Source organism: Oncorhynchus tshawytscha, linkage group LG05 (assembly GCF_018296145.1).
Source record: "Oncorhynchus tshawytscha isolate Ot180627B linkage group LG05, Otsh_v2.0, whole genome shotgun sequence".
NCBI classification, from domain to species: Eukaryota; Metazoa; Chordata; class Actinopteri; order Salmoniformes; family Salmonidae; genus Oncorhynchus; species Oncorhynchus tshawytscha.
In genome coordinates, this window is record NC_056433.1 from 82,799,984 (window position 1) to 82,816,279 (window position 16,296).

A 16,296-nucleotide genomic window follows, 5' to 3' on the forward strand; every position below is an offset into this window, starting at 1 on the left:
AGAACAATTGAAATAGAAAATACTTTTATTTAAGGCAGCACAAACGTTATAAAAATATTACAAAATGCACTAAATATATCAAATTGATTTATCTTAACATCTAGAATCTGTGAGACAATCATTTACAATACACTTCAAATGAAAACATTAATACAAAAGACAACTCTCCTACATCGACATCATTTCAACAACAAAAAATCAATGTGAAAAACTGCTTTGGATTTGCTCAAAAAAATATTTTTATCCACCAAACTTAAAACATTTTACTGCAGTGGGCTAAATCAAGGTCACAAGGTTGGTGTTTCTGGGTAGTCTTCAACAAATCTACTTTGAAACAAAAGTATACACCTCAAACACATGGTTATGGGTTTAAGACGACACCTGTACCATGTCAGATATAGAGTTTAAATGTATTACATTTTGAGTTTGCATCCCAATACTACACTTTAGATATATCACAGAAGACTAAAATATAACAAAACTGTTTGACAGGGAAACACTCCATTTTTGTTAATTTTTTAATAGTGTTTATTATTTGACTTTTTGTTGATTTCATGTCAAATTCACCTTTAGTTGACAACTCAACCAAATGTAAATCAAAACTAGATGTTGAACTGACGTCTGTGCCCAGTGTGTTAAACATAATATTTAAAAATACAGACAACAAATGGCTATTGTTGCGGTCTACAAACTTTCATCCGGTGTTTTTATAATACAGTGTTTTGTAATGAATACCATAAATTAACTGAACATTCAAACAGGTATCTCTCCCTCATACAGAGATGAGGCAGCATTCGCTTGAAAAAAAAAATCACACTTCCTGATTAGAAACCAATAAGGAGATAACAACGAGTGTCTAGGAAAGCAATGTTCCCCCGGCTGGTAATGTACACTCTCCTGTTTTATGTGTCATTTCATGGGTATGCCACTGGATCTTATGTTATATGCATACATGTGTATGTATCATGTACACGTGTGTGTGTGTGTGTGTGTGTGTGTCACATTTGTGTGTGTGTGTGTCACATTTGTGTGTGTCACATTTGTGTGTGTGTGTGTCACATTTGTGTGTGTGTGTGTGTGTCACATTTGTGTGTGTGTGTCACATTTGTGTGTGTGTGTGTGTGTCACATTTGTGTGTGTGTGTTCAGGCGTTGAGGGTATAGTCCTGTTTGTAGCAGCAGGGTCTGCAGACGGCTGTCACCAGTCCATTGATGACCTGTAGGAAACAGATGATAAACTCCAACCCACTGAGACCCAGCAGGATGGACAGCAGAGTCACGTTCCACTCCACAATGCTGACGGGATATGAACAGTTAGACCACGTCTCCTGCTCAAACAGGTACCTGTAGACAAACACAGGGGGAGAGTTGTAATTTTGTGTATATATTCTGTCGTAATGTGTATATTGTAGTGTTGTTCTATACATATTGGTTAGTATTGTTGATAATAAGTTTAGAAGTTGCGAGGTGTTAAGAACAGGCTGTTATTTCATACTACTTCAACCAGTGTTGGAGTAGTAAACTACATGTAGTTGAACATTTAACACCATTTTGCAGTAGCTTGCTGGTAGTTTAACTACATTTAAACCTACGTAGTGTTTTCAGGAGTTAAATACTTCTCTGCCATGTAGCATTGTAGCTAACTGTTGGCACTACACACTACTTTTTTTTTTGCAAAAAGAAAAGACAATACCCACATGAAAAATACTATAGTATAATATGGTAGAAATACTATACTATTTCCTGTAGTGTTTTTGCAGACTTTACTGTAGTATTTCCTGTTGTGTTTTTGTGGACTAAAGTCTGTAGAGGCACTACAGTGAATACTGTAGTAGTTACTGTAGTATACTGTAGTATTTAAAGTTAACTATAGTATAAATACCGTAGTAAAAGAGAACTGTAGTATAAACTATAGTAATGGATTTTTTTTTTGTGGATTGTAGTATAATGTTGTATTTGCTGTAGTGTTTTTACAGACATTACTGTAGTATTTACTAAAATGTTTGTGTTTTATTATATTTGAAATAGAAGTCTTTGTCCTTCAGGAAACCTACTGGAGAAATACTAAAAGAACACATTTTCTACATCCTGCAGGGAGTTAGGACTGGGATCTGAACAGGAAGTTCAGAGATCCTGTTCTTTTCTACATCCTGCAGGGAGTTAGGACTGGGATCTGAACAGGTAGTTCAGAGATCCTGTTCTTTTCTACAACCTGCAGGGAGTTAGGACTGGGATCTGAACAGGAAGTTCAGAGATCCTGTTCTTTTCTACATCCTGCAGGGAGTTAGGACTGGGATCTGAACAGGAAGTTCAGAGATCCTGTTCTTTTCTACATCCTGCAGGGAGTTAGGACTGGGATCTGAACAGGAAGTTCAGAGATCCTGTTCTTTTCTACATCCTGCAGGGAGTTAGGACTGGGATCTGAACAGGAAGTTCAGAGATCCTGTTCTTTTCTACATCCTGCAGGGAGTTAGGACTGGGATCTGAACAGGAAGTTCAGAGATCCTGTTCTTTTCTACATCCTGCAGGGAGTTAGGACTGGGATCTGAACAGGTAGTTCAGAGATCCTGTTCTTTTCTACATCCTGCAGGGAACACAATATATGGTCTATACTTGGCATGTAGGTTTTTCACTTATGGTTGCCACAAATTACGATATGTGGGAGGTGAATGGACAGGGTATATGTAAATTAAATACCACTTTTTTTGTGGATAATACTGTAGTATTTACTAGAGTGCTTTTTTTGTGTGGATAGTATTTACTAAAGTGATGTTTTTTTTCCATTTTATTTGGAATGGCAAGCCAGACAAAATTAAACATGCCTATTTATATAATGAATATGAATTTGGAGGGCAGAAATAATTTAATATTAATATCATTAGACCGCTCACTAAAGGCTTCAGTCATACAAAACATACGCTTAAATCTGAACTCGTTCTCTAACAGATTAGCTCACTCGTGTTCAAGAATGGCCTTTTCCCAATTTATTCAGATTACAACCTTTCACTTTCAGTTATTTGAAAATGAAATAATCTCCAAAATGTCACTATTTTTAAAAACAAGCCATAGAAAGTTGGTTGCAATTGCATTTTAATCCACCAGAAAAGACCGAACAAATATGACAACAAATATTATGGTTAAACTCGAATATACTAATTGATTGATTAATATACTAATTGATTGATTAATATACTAATTGATTGTGGGGTGGCAGGTAGCCTCGTGGTTAGAGCGTTGGGCCAGTAACCGAAAGGTTGCTGGATCGAATCCCTGAGCTGACTAGTAAACAGCATACAATGTGATTTTCTGGATTTTTGTTTTAGATTCCGTCTCTCACAGTTGAAGTGTACCTAAAAAAAAATTACAGACCTCTACATGCTTTGTAAGTAGGAAAACCTGCAAAATCGGCAGTGTATCAAATACTTGTTCTCCCCAGTGTATTTGTTGATCATTTATTTATTTTACCAGGTAAATTGACTGAGAACACGTTCTCATTTGCAGCAACGACCTGGGGAATAGTTACAGGGGAGAGGAGGAGGAGGATGAATGAGCCAATTGTAAACTGGGGGTTATTAGGTGACCGTGATGGTTTGAGGGCCAGATTGGGAATTTAGCCAGGACACCTGTATATGGAAATATCTGCTCTATCCGAAATTACAACCAACTAATTGCAGCTTTACCGCAAAAATGGAAGAGACAAGTGGTATGGGGAGAAAATTAGGAACTTGTCTGTTGACCCTGCATTAAAGACCACAATTGGTTAAATTGTGATAATTAAAAAAGTATACCAGTTTCATTTAAGAATCAAAAAATTGACAGCTGTGCCATACAGATCGTAAAATACACTACACGGTGCATTCGGAAAGTATTCAGACCCATTGACTTTTTGTTCCTCATCGATCTACACAAAATACCGTATGAAGACAAAGCAAAAACAGGTTTTTAGGCATTTTTGCAAAGGTATACTTTTTTTTTTTTTTAAATGTAAAAAAAATAAATACCCAATTTACATTAGTAGGCCATTTGCTACGAGACTCAAAATTGAGGTCAGGTGCATTCTGTTTCCATTGATCATCCTTGAGATGTTTCTGAAACTTGATTGGAGTCCACCTGTGGTGAATTCAATTGATTGGACATGATTTGGAAAGGCACACACCAGTCTTCTATATAAGGTCCCACAGTTGACAGTGCATGTGAGAGCAAAAACCAAGCCATGAGGTCGAAGGAATTGTCTGTAGTGCTCCAAGACAAGATCGTGTCGAGGAACAGATATGGGGACGGGTTCCAATTTCTGGAGCGTTGAAGGTCCCCAAGAACACAGTGGCCTCCATCATTCTTAAATGGAAGAAGTTTGGAACCACCAAGACTCTTCCTAGAGTTGGCTGCCCGGCCAAACTGAACAATCGGGGGAGAAGGGCCTTGGTCACTCTGACAGAGCTCCAGAGTTCTTCTGTGGAGATGGAAGAACCTTCCAGAAGAACAACCATCTCTGCAGCACTCCACCAATCAGGCCTTTATGGTAGAGTGACCAGACGCAAGCCACTCCTCAGTAAAAGGCACACGACAGCCCACTTGGAGTTTGCCTAAAAGGTACCTAAAGAATCTCAGGCCATGAGAAATAAGATTTTCTGGTCTGATGAAACCAAATTGAACTCTTTGGCCTAAATGCCAAGTGAGCAATTTCCGAATGCACTGTATACACAAGTACCAGTACCGAGTCCACAGGTGGACTCAATTCAAGTTGTAGAAACATCTCAAGGAGGATCAATGGAAACAGGACGCACCTGATCTCAATTTCGAGTCTCAAAGCCGAGGGTCTGAAATACCTTTTGTAAATAAGGTATTTATGTATAAAAACCTGTTTTCGCTTTGTCATTATGGGCTGTTGTGTGTAGATTGATGAGGATTTTTAAAATTCATTTCATCCATTTTATAATATGGCTGTGATGTAACAAAATGTGGAAAAAGTCAAGGGGTCTGAATACTTTCTAAATGCAATGTAGTCAAGTTATTGTTACTCGTAGACATCCTGGACCCACCCTCATTGGGGGAAAGGTAATACCTAGTACCTAAATTCCAACTGAATTTATTCAACTGAAATGTGTCTTCCGCATTTAAACCAACCCCTCTGAATCAGAGGGGGGGGCTGCCTTAATCAACATCCACGTCTTCGATGCCCGGGGAACTGTGGGTTAACTATATATTATTATATATTAGCACTAACCTGCCTCCCTCGTTGGCGAAGGGATAGGACCATCCCAGACCGGTGTCACACTGAGGTCCCTCCAACATGGCCATGGCAGAGATGACAAAACAGTACCCCGACCCGGCCAACCCAACTAACGCTGCCGTGACTGATCCACACATCTGGAATAAACACACACAACACACACATCTATAATACACACACACACACACCTATAATACACACACACATCTCTAATACACACACACATCTATAATACACACACACCTCTATAATACACACACACACACATCAATAATACACACACACACACCTCTATAATACACACACACACACACACCTCTATAATACACACACACACACACACACATCTATAATACACACACACACACACATCTATAATACACACACACACACACATCTATAATACACACACACCTCTATAATACACACACACATCTATAATACACACACACACACACATCTATAATACACACACACATCTATAATACACACACACACACACACATCTATAATACACACACACATCTATAATACACACACACACACACACATCTATAATACACACACACACCTATAATACACACACACACATCTATAATACACACACACATCTATAATACACACACACACATCTATAATACACACACACACATCTATAATACACACACATCTGTAATACACATATATAATACAAATCTACAATACACACACACACACACATATATATATATATATATATAAAATACACACACATATTTATATATATATAATGCACATATATAATACAAATATATAATACACATCTATAATACACAAATACACATATATAATATACAATATACATCTATAATACACACATAATACACACATATAATATACACGTATATAATACATGTGTATTATATACGTGTATTATATACATCTATAATACACATCTATAATACACGCATACTTGTAAAACACACATATAATACACATAATATACACATATAATACACATATATATATATATACACATGTATAATAAACATATGTAATACACATCTATAATACACATCTATATATATATGTGTATTATATAAGTGTATTATATGTGTATATTATGATGTGTATTATATGTGTGTTTTACAAGTATGTGTGTATTATAGATGTGTATTATAGATGTATATAATACACATGTATATATATAATACATTAGTATATACTGTACACACATACACTACTGTTCAAAAGTTTGGGGTCACTTGGGTATATCCTTGTTTTTTAAAGAAAAACACGTTTTTTGTCCATTTAAAATAACATCAAATTGATCAGAAATACTGTGTAGACATGGTTAATGTTGTAAATGACTATTGTAGCTGGAAACGGCTGATTTGTTATGGAATATCTACATAGGCGTACAGAGGCCCAATTTCAGCAACCATCACTCCTGTGTTCCAATGGCACGTTGTGTTAGCTAATCAAAGTTCATTTTAAAAGGTTAATTGATCATTAGAAAACCCTTCTGCAATTATGTTAGTACAGCTGAAAACTGTTGTGCTGATTAAAGAAGCAATAAAACTGGCCCTCTTTAGGCTAGTTGAGTATCTGGATCATCAGCATTTGTGGGTCGATTACAGGCTCAAAATGGCCAGAAACAAAGTACTTTCTTCTGAAACTCGTCAGTCTATTCTTGTTCTGAGTAATGAAGGCCAAGATTGCCAAGAAACGTAAGATTTCGTACAACGCTGTGTACTACTCCCTTTACAGAACAGCGCAAACTGGCACTAACCAGAATAGAAAGAGGGAGTGGGAGGCCCCAGTGCACAAAAGAGCAAGAGGACAAGTACATTAGAGTGTCTAGTTTGAGAAACAGACGCCTCACAAGTCCTCAACTCACAGCTTCATTAAATGGTACCCGCAAAACACCAGTCTCAACGTCAACAGTGAAGAGGCGACTCCGGGATGCTGACCTTTAGGCAGAGTTGCAAAGAAAAAGCCATATCTCAGACTGGCCAATAAAAAGAAAAGATTAAGATGGGCAGAAGAACACAGACGGACAGAGGAAGATTGGAAAAAAGTGATTTGGACAGACTAATATAAGTTTGAGGTGATCGGATTACAAAGAAGAACATTTGTGAGACGCCAAAAAATTTGTCAAGCATGGTGGAGGCAATGTGATGGTCTGGGAGTGCTTTGGTGGTACAGGGTAAAAGGGACCTTGAAGAAGGAAGGCTATCACTCCATTTTGGAACGCCATGCCATACCTTCTGGACGGTGCTTAATTAGAGCCAATTTCCTCCTACAACAGGACAATGATCCAAAGTACAGCTCCAAACTATGCAAGAACTATTTAGCGAAGAAGCAAGCAGTCAGCTGGTATTCTGTCTATAATGGAGTTACCAGCACAGTCACCAGATCTCAACCCTATTGAGCTGTTGTGGGAGCAGCTTGATCGTATGGTACGTAAGAAGTGCCCATCAAGCCACTCCAACTTGTGGGAGGTGCTTCAGGAAATATGGGGAAAAACCACTTCAGATTACCTCAACAAATTGACAACTAGAATGCCAAAGGTCTGTAAGGCTGTAATTGCTACAAATGGAGGATTCTTTGATGAAAGCGAAGTTTGAAGGACCCAATTATTATTTAAATTAAAAATCATTATTTATAACCTTGTCTTGACGATATTTTCTATTCATTTTGCAATTCATTTCATGTATGTTTTCATAGGAAACAGAAATTTCTAAGTGACCCCAAACTTTCGAACGGTAGTATATATATATACCGTGGGGCAAAAAAAGTATTTAGTCAGCCACCAATTGTGCAAGTTCTCCCACTTAAAAAGATGAGAGAGGCCTGTAATTTTCATTATAGGTACACTTCAACTATGACAAAATGACAAAATGAGGGAAAAAATCCAGAAAATCACATTGTAGGATTTTAATGAATTTATTTGCAAATTATGGTGGGAAATAAGTATTTGGTTACGTACAAACAAGCAAGATTTCTGGCTCTCACAGACCTGTAACTTCTTTAAGAGGCTCCTCTGTCCTCCACTCGTTACCTGTATTAATGGAACCTGTTTGAACTTGTTATCAGTATAAAAGACACCTGTCCACAACCTCAAACAGTCACACTCCAAACTCCACTATGGCCAAGACCAAAGAGCCAGAAACAAAATTGTAGACCTGGCAGCTTGGTTTGAAGAAATCAACTGTGGGAGCAATTATTAGGAAATGGAAGACATACAAGACCACTGATAATCTCCCTCGATCTGGGGCTCCACGCAAGATCTCACCCCATGGGGTCAAAATGATCACAAGAACGGTGAGCAAAAATCCCAGAACCACACGGGGGGACCTAGTGAATGACCTGCAGAGAGCTGGGACCAAAGTAACAAAGCCTACCATCAGTAACACACTACGCCGCCAGGGACTCAAATCCTGCAGTGCCAGACGTGTCCCTCTGCTTAAGCCAGTACATGTCCAGGCCCGTCTGAAGTTTGCTAGAGAGCATTTGGATGATCCAGAAGAAGATTGGGAGAATGTCATATGGTCAGATCAAACCAAAATATAACTTTTTGGTAAAAACTCAACTCGTCGTGTTTGGAGGACAAAGAATGCTGAGTTGCATCCAAAGAACACCATACCTACTGTGAAGGATGGGGGTGGAAACATCATGCTTTGGGGGTGTTTTTCTGCAAAGGGACCAGGACGACTGATCAGTGTAAAGGAAAGAATGAATGGGGCCATGTATCGTGAGATTTTGAGTGAAAACCTTCCATCAGCAAGGGCATTGAAGATGAAACGTGGCTGGGTCTTTCAGCATGACAAGGATCCCAAACACACCGCCCGGGCAATGAAGGAGTGGCTTCGTAAGAAGCATTTCAAGGTCCTGGAGTGGCCTAGCCAGTCTCCAGATCTCAACCCCATAGAAAATCTTTGGAGGGAGTTGAAAGTCTGTGTTGCCCAGCAACAGCCCCAAAACATCACTGCTCTAGAGGAGATCTGCATGGAGGAATGGGCCAAAATACCAGCAACAGTGTGTGAAAACCTTGTGAAGACTTACAGAAAACGTTTGACCTCTGTCATTGCCAACAAAGGGTATATAACAAAGTATTGAGAAACTTTTGTTATTGACAAAATACTTATTTTCCACCATAATTTGCAAATAAATTCATTAAAAATCCTACAATGTGATTTTCTGGATTTTTTTTCTTCTCATTTTGTCTGTCATAGTTGAAGTGTACCTATGATGAAAATTACAAGCCTCTCTCATCTTTTTAAGTGGGAGAACTTGCACAATTGGTGGCTGACTAAATACTTTTTTGCCCCACTGTATAATCTCTCTTTCTCACACACACGCTCGCGGTCAGGCCTGCCTGTTACACCCAGAACAGCTGCATAACAATCCCCATGAGAGGAGTGGGTGTGTGAGGAGAAATGTTGGCTGTTACAAAACGTCTTATACACAGATAAGGTTCAGCTCCTCTTCCCGGCCCAGATGCTTTGTACTCCCTGATGGTGAGGCCTCCTCCTCATATCATTAGTGTACCTGCTAATAGTGTTACAATGGCCCTCATTTTTATTTATTTATTTATTGGAATTTTACCCCCTTTTCTCCCCAATTTCGTGGTATCCAATTGTTAGTAGTTACTATCTTGTCTCATCGCTACAACTCCCGTACGGGCTCGGGAGAGACGAAGGTCGAGAGTCATGCGTCCTCCGAAACACAACCCAACCAAGCCGCACTGCTTCTTAACACAGTTCGCTTCCAACCCGGAAGGAATCCGCACCAATGTGTAGGAGGAAACACTGTGCACCTGGCAACCTGGTTAGCGTGCACTGCGCCCGGCCCGCCACAGGAGTTGCTAGTGCGCAATGAGACAAGGATATCCCTACCGGCCAAACCCTCCCTAACCCGGAGGACGCTAGGCCAATTGTGCGTCGCCCCACGGACCTCCCGGTCACGGCCGGCTGCGACAGGGCCTGGGCTCGAACCCAGAGTGTCTGGTGGCACAGCTAACACTGCGATGCAGTGCCCTAGACCACTGCGCCACCCGGGAGGCCACAATGGCCCTATTTTCTATTCATTTTGCAATTCATTTCATGTAGGTTTTCATGGAAAACATGGACATTTCTAAGTGACTCCAAACTTTCAAACGGTACTATATATATAATCTTTCTCTGTCTTTCACTTTCATGTTCTGCCTGTTACACCCAGAACAGCTGCATAACAATCCCCATGAGAGGAGTGGGTGTGTGAGGAGAAATGTTGGCTGTTACAAAACATCTTGTACACAGATAAGGTTCAGCTCCTCTTCCCGGCCCAGATGCTTTGTACTCCCTGATGGTGAGGCCTCCTCCTCATATCATTAGTGTACCTGCTAATAGTGTTACAATGGCCCTATGTATAATTAGCTAAGCACAGCCTACCTAGTTTTTGCATTTTAATTTTTAATTTTACCTTTATTTAACTAGGCATGTCAGTTAAGAACAAATTCTTATTTTCAATGACGGCCTAGGAACAGTGGGTTAACTGCCTGTTCAGGGGCAGAACGACAGATTTCTACCTTGTCAGCTCGGGGGTTTGAACTTGCAACCTTCCGGTTCCTAGTCCAACGCTCCAGGGTAGCCTTAGTTTAGCACAAGTGTTAAAATTGACCTTTTGTAATATCAGAGATTTTATATTAATAGGATCAAAGCTAAAAATATAAAAAAAGTGGTGGACAGTTTGATGAAAAAGCTTGAAATAAAGTTTAAAATCCAGGCACGTCACATGATCTCACAAAACACAAGGCCCCTTAATGACGAGACGTAACCAAAGCATCAGTACTCACCACGACGCTTTCATTCCAACAGCAGCCTGTACATTTCCCGAGGCTGATGAACACACCAGCAGGCAGGAACATCTACAGACACACACACAACAGGGGAAAATCTCAGGAACATCTACAGACACACACACAACGGGGGAAAATCTCAGGAACATCTACAGACACACACACACACACAACGGGGGAAAATCTCAGGAACATCTACAGACACACACACACACACACAACGGGGAAAATCTCAGGAACATCTACAGACACACACACACACACACAACGGGGGAAAATCTCAGGAACATCTACAGACACACACACAGGGGGAAAATCTCAGGAACATCTACAGAGACACACACACAACGGGGAAAATCTCAGGAACATCTACAGACACACACACAACGGGGGAAAATCTCAGGAACATCTACAGACACACACACAACGGGGAAAATCTCAGGAACATCTACAGAGACACACACAACGGGAAAATCTCAGGAACATCTACAGAGACACACACACACACAACGGGGAAAATCTCAGGAACATCTACAGACACACACACAACGGGGGAAAATCTCAGGAACATCTACAGAGACACACACACAACGGGGAAAATCTCAGGAACATCTACAGAGACACACACACACACAACGGGGGAAAATCTCAGGAACATCTACAGACACACACACAACGGGGGAAAATCTCAGGAACATCTACAGACACACACACACACACAACGGGGGAAAATCTCAGGAACATCTACAGACACACACACACAACGGGGAAAATCTCAGGAACATCTACAGAGACACACACACAACGGGGGAAAATCTCAGGAACATCTACAGAGACACACACACAACGGGGGAAAATCTCAGGAACATCTACAGAGACACACAACGGGGAAAATCTCAGGAACATCTACAGAGACACACACAACGGGAAAATCTCAGGAACATCTACAGAGAGACACACACACACACAACGGGGAAAATCTCAGGAACATCTACAGAGACACACACACACAATGGGGAAAATCTCAGGAACATCTACAGAGACACACACACAACAGGGGAAAATCTCAGGTTCTGCCTCGGTATATTATTTCAGCGCATCAATCCATCTATAGAGCTCTGTTGTTGTAGTACTGTATTGTACTGAACTGTACTGTAAAACTATGGCTAATCACAACAACAATAAAAGATGCTCCATTAGCCACCTTTTATTGAACCTGTTCTAGTTCACCACTCTATTGTAGGTGTCTGGTAAAATAAAACTCCTAGGGTTTGTTGGAGGAAGAGCTGACAACCATTTTCCTTTGTCTCCTATTGTATCCTCACAGTTAGGAAAACAGCTGAGGGAAGGTCGAAGGTCAAAACATCCAGGATACAGCCATGTAGCCTCAACCCCACTCTTACAAAAAACAGCAAAAGATCAATTCCTTACACACATCGATTTACTAAAATCAGATTAGCACCTGTGTCAGATTAGCACCCGTGGCAGATTAGCACCCGTGGCAGATTAGCACCTGTGTCAGATTAATACCCGTGTCAGATTAGCACCTGTTTCATATTAGCATGTGTTTTTATCCGAAAGGAAATACAAGACTATGTAAATACAAGACTATGTAAAAATATGAAACTATTATAACTTCCCTAAAGTTCTCCTAATTATCTTGATCTTTTATTCTACCTTCTGTTCCCTGAACCACTTGTTAACCTGACCCATAAACCGTCAACTCAACAGTACTACAACTGTAGCCGGTGTAGTAACAACAAGATGACATATACTGTAGCTACTCAAATCAAATCAAATGTATTTATATAGCCCTTCTTACATCAGCTGATATCTCAAAGTGCTGTACAGAAACCCAGCCTAAAACCCCAAACAGCAAGCAATGCAGGTGTAGAAGCACGGTGGCTAGTAAAAACTCCCTAGAAAGGCCAAAACCTAGGAAGAAACCTAGAGAGGAACCAGGCTATGAGGGTTGGCCAGTCCTCTTCAGGCTGTGCCGGGTGCAGATTATAACAGAACATGGCCAAGATGTTCAAATGTTCATAGATTACCAACATTAGAACAGAACATGGCCAAGATGTTCAAATGTTCATAGATGACCAGCCGGGTCAAATAATAATAATCACAGTAGTCGTCGAGGGTGCAGCAAGTCAGCACCTCAGGAGTAAATGTCAGTTGGCTGATCATTAAGAGTATCTCTACCGCTCCTGCTGTCTCTAGAGAGTTGAAAACTACTCACCAATGCGCCTCCCCCTCCGATGCCCATCATGAACCAGACCAGCCTGGACAGTTTCCCCTCTTGCAAGTATTGGGTCGTTCCTCCAGGGAAGAACAGCAGAACGTTAGCCACAATACAGCACACCGCCAGGGGCAGGAGGGCAAAGCCCAGCGACCGCACAAAACCCGTAGAGCACATCGCCCCTACCACACAGGAGGACGAGGAGGAGAGGAATGGAGAGGAAGAGTGGAGCGGGGATCACCAAGGAGACCAGCGAGTGGAGAGAGGAGTGGAGAAATGCAGAGAGAGGGTTAGAGGATCTGTGAAGAGAGGAATGGAGAGAGAGAGAGAGAGAGAGGAAGGTCTGGGGTCTGTTCACAGCTGTAATCCAGGAAGGAAACTGAATGGTTTCCCTGGTGTGTATGGGTTTTAACTGAACCCTCCACCTCCTGAGAGTCTGAGGTTGATGACGCAACCAACTCCATTTTAAGGCGAGGGGCTGAGTGGAACGGACGCCACAGGAAGAGAGAAGGGTGAGAGTCTTGAGCCCTGACCAATCCCTCAGGGCCGGAAAGCATTCTGTCCGAAAAACTATGAAAAATCCCTTAGGAATTCAGAGAGCGAGCGAGGGGGGGGGGACAGAGAGTAAGACAGAAAGTGACAGAGGGAGAGAAAAAGAGAGACAGAGAGCGAGCGAGGTGGGGGGGGACAGAGAGTAAGACAGAAAGTGACAGAGGGAGAGTAACAGAGAGAGAGAGCGAGCGAGGGGGGGGGTCAGAGAGTAAGACAGAAAGTGACAGAGGGAGAGAAAAAGAGAGACAGAGAGCGATAAAGAGGGAGTATGTGTTTTGATGTGATTCCCCATTGACAGCTAGGGGTCTGACACATGACTAAAAATACATTACAATTGACATATATTTCTGGAACCTCCTCCACTACTCCACAATACTCCAGGGTGCGGTGAACTGTGAACGCCCTGACAAAGCTAACCAACGGGTCAACAGACCACTACAAAGAATATACAGTATGAACAGTAGAGTATTTTGGTTTGTAAAAGCAGATACAATCACTTTTACGTATTTATTTGAACAGTGAAGCTAAAACAATGGCTGCCCTCCAGGACATCTACAGCACCTGGTGTCACAGAGAGACCAAGATCATCAAGAACCTCTAACATTCTACAGTGCATTTGGAAAGTATTCAGACCTCTTGACTTGTTCCACATTTTGTGACATTACAGCCTTTTTCTAAAATTGACTTTTTTAAATAATCCTCGCCAATCTACACACAATATCCCATAATGACAAAGCAAATGTTACATGTTTGAAAAAACATACCTTATTTACATAAGTTTAAAATGAGACTCATAATAAGCTCAGGTGCATCCTGTTTCCATTGATCATTCTTGAGATGTTTCTACAAGTTGATTGGAGTTCACCTGTGGTAAATTCAATTGATTGGACATGATTTTGATTTGTCGGAACAAAAACCAAGCTATGAGGGTGAAGGATTTGTCCATAGAGCTCGGCGAAAGGATTGTGTCGAGGCACAGATCTGGGGAAGGGTACCAAAACAGTTCTGCAGCATTGAAGTGGCCTCTATCATTCTTAAATGGAAGAAGTTTGGAACCACCAAGACTCTTCCTAGAGCTGGCCACCCGGCCAAACTGAGCAATCGGGGGAGAAGGGCCTTGGTCAGGGAGGTGACCAAGAACCCGATGGTCACTCTGACAGAGCTGTGGAGATGGGAGAACCTTCCAGAAGGACAACCATCTCGGCAGAACAGCACCAATCAGGCCTTTATGGTAGAGTGGCCAGACGGAAGCCACTCCTCAGCCTGCTTGGCGTTTGCCAAAAGGCACCTAAAGACTCTCAGACCATGAGAAACAAAATTCTCTGGTCTGATGAAACCAAGTTTGAACTCTTTTGCCTGAATGCCAAGTGTCACATCTGGAGGAAACCTGGCACCATCCCTACCGTGAAGCATGGTGGTGGCAGCAACAACCCTAAGCACACAGCCAAGACAATGCAAAAGTGGCAGTGCAGCAACGCTCCCCGTCCAACCTGACAGAACTTGAGAGAATCTGCGGAGAAGAATGGGAGAAACTCACCAAGTACTCGTGTGCCAAGCTTATAGCGTCATACACAAGAAGACTCGAGGCTGTAATCACTGCCAAAGGTGCTTCAAGAAAGTACTGAGTAAAGGGAAAGGGGGATACCTAGTCCGTTGTAGCGAGCAAAGAAGTTGATTAGTTTGCCTGGGAGCAAGACATTGAGGTCCGCGACAGGGCTGGTTTTCTTTTTTGTAGTCTGTGATTGACAGTAGACCCTGCCACATACCTCTCGTGTCTGAGCCGTTGAATTGCGACTCTACTTTGTCTCTATTCTGAATCTTAGCTTGTTTGATTGCCTTGAGGAGGGAATAGCTACACTGTTTGTATTCGGTCATGTTTCCGGTCGCCTTGCCCTGATTAAAAGCAGTGGTTCGTGCTTTTCAGTTTTACGCGAATGCTGCCATCAATCCACAGTTTCTGGTTGGGGAAGGTTTCAATAGTCGCCGTGGGAACAACATTACCGATGCACTTGCTAATAAACTCGCTCACCGAATCAGCGTATACATGTTGTTGTTCGATGCTAACCGGAACATATCCCAGTCCACGTGATCAAACCAATCTTGAAGCGTGGAATAAGATTGGTCGGATCAGCGTTGAACAGTCCTGAGCACGGGCGTTTCCTGTTTTAGTTTCTGTCCATAGGCTGGGGGCAACAAAATGGAGTCGTGGTCAGATTTGCCGAAAGGAGGGCGAGGGATAGCTTTGTATGCGTCGTGGAAGTTAGAGTAATAATGATCTAGAATTTTTTCCAGCCCGGGTCGCGCATTCGATATGCTGATCAAATTTAGGGAGTCTTGTTTTGAGAGTAGCCTTGTTTAAATCCCCAGCTACAATAAATGCAGCCTACGGACATGTGGTTTCCAGTTTATATAGAGTCCAATGAAGTTCTTTCAGGGCCGTCAAGGTGTCTGCTTT

At 41.5% G+C, this 16,296-nt stretch overlaps 1 protein-coding gene across 1 annotated transcript; it reads right to left on the reverse strand.

Annotated features, from left to right (window-relative positions):
• Positions 1-7: 7 nt before the first annotated feature.
• Positions 8-13,707, reverse strand: tm4sf18 (transmembrane 4 L six family member 18). The gene is made up of 4 exons (XM_042322545.1): positions 13,290-13,707; positions 11,048-11,119; positions 5,224-5,366; positions 8-1,343 (listed from the first exon to the last, which is right to left on the reverse strand). Exons 1-4 carry the CDS (start codon positions 13,464-13,466, stop codon positions 1,145-1,147), a joined length of 591 nt encoding a protein of 196 aa, XP_042178479.1. The 5' UTR covers positions 13,467-13,707; the 3' UTR covers positions 8-1,144.
• Between the last annotated feature and the right edge of the window lie 2,589 nt (positions 13,708-16,296).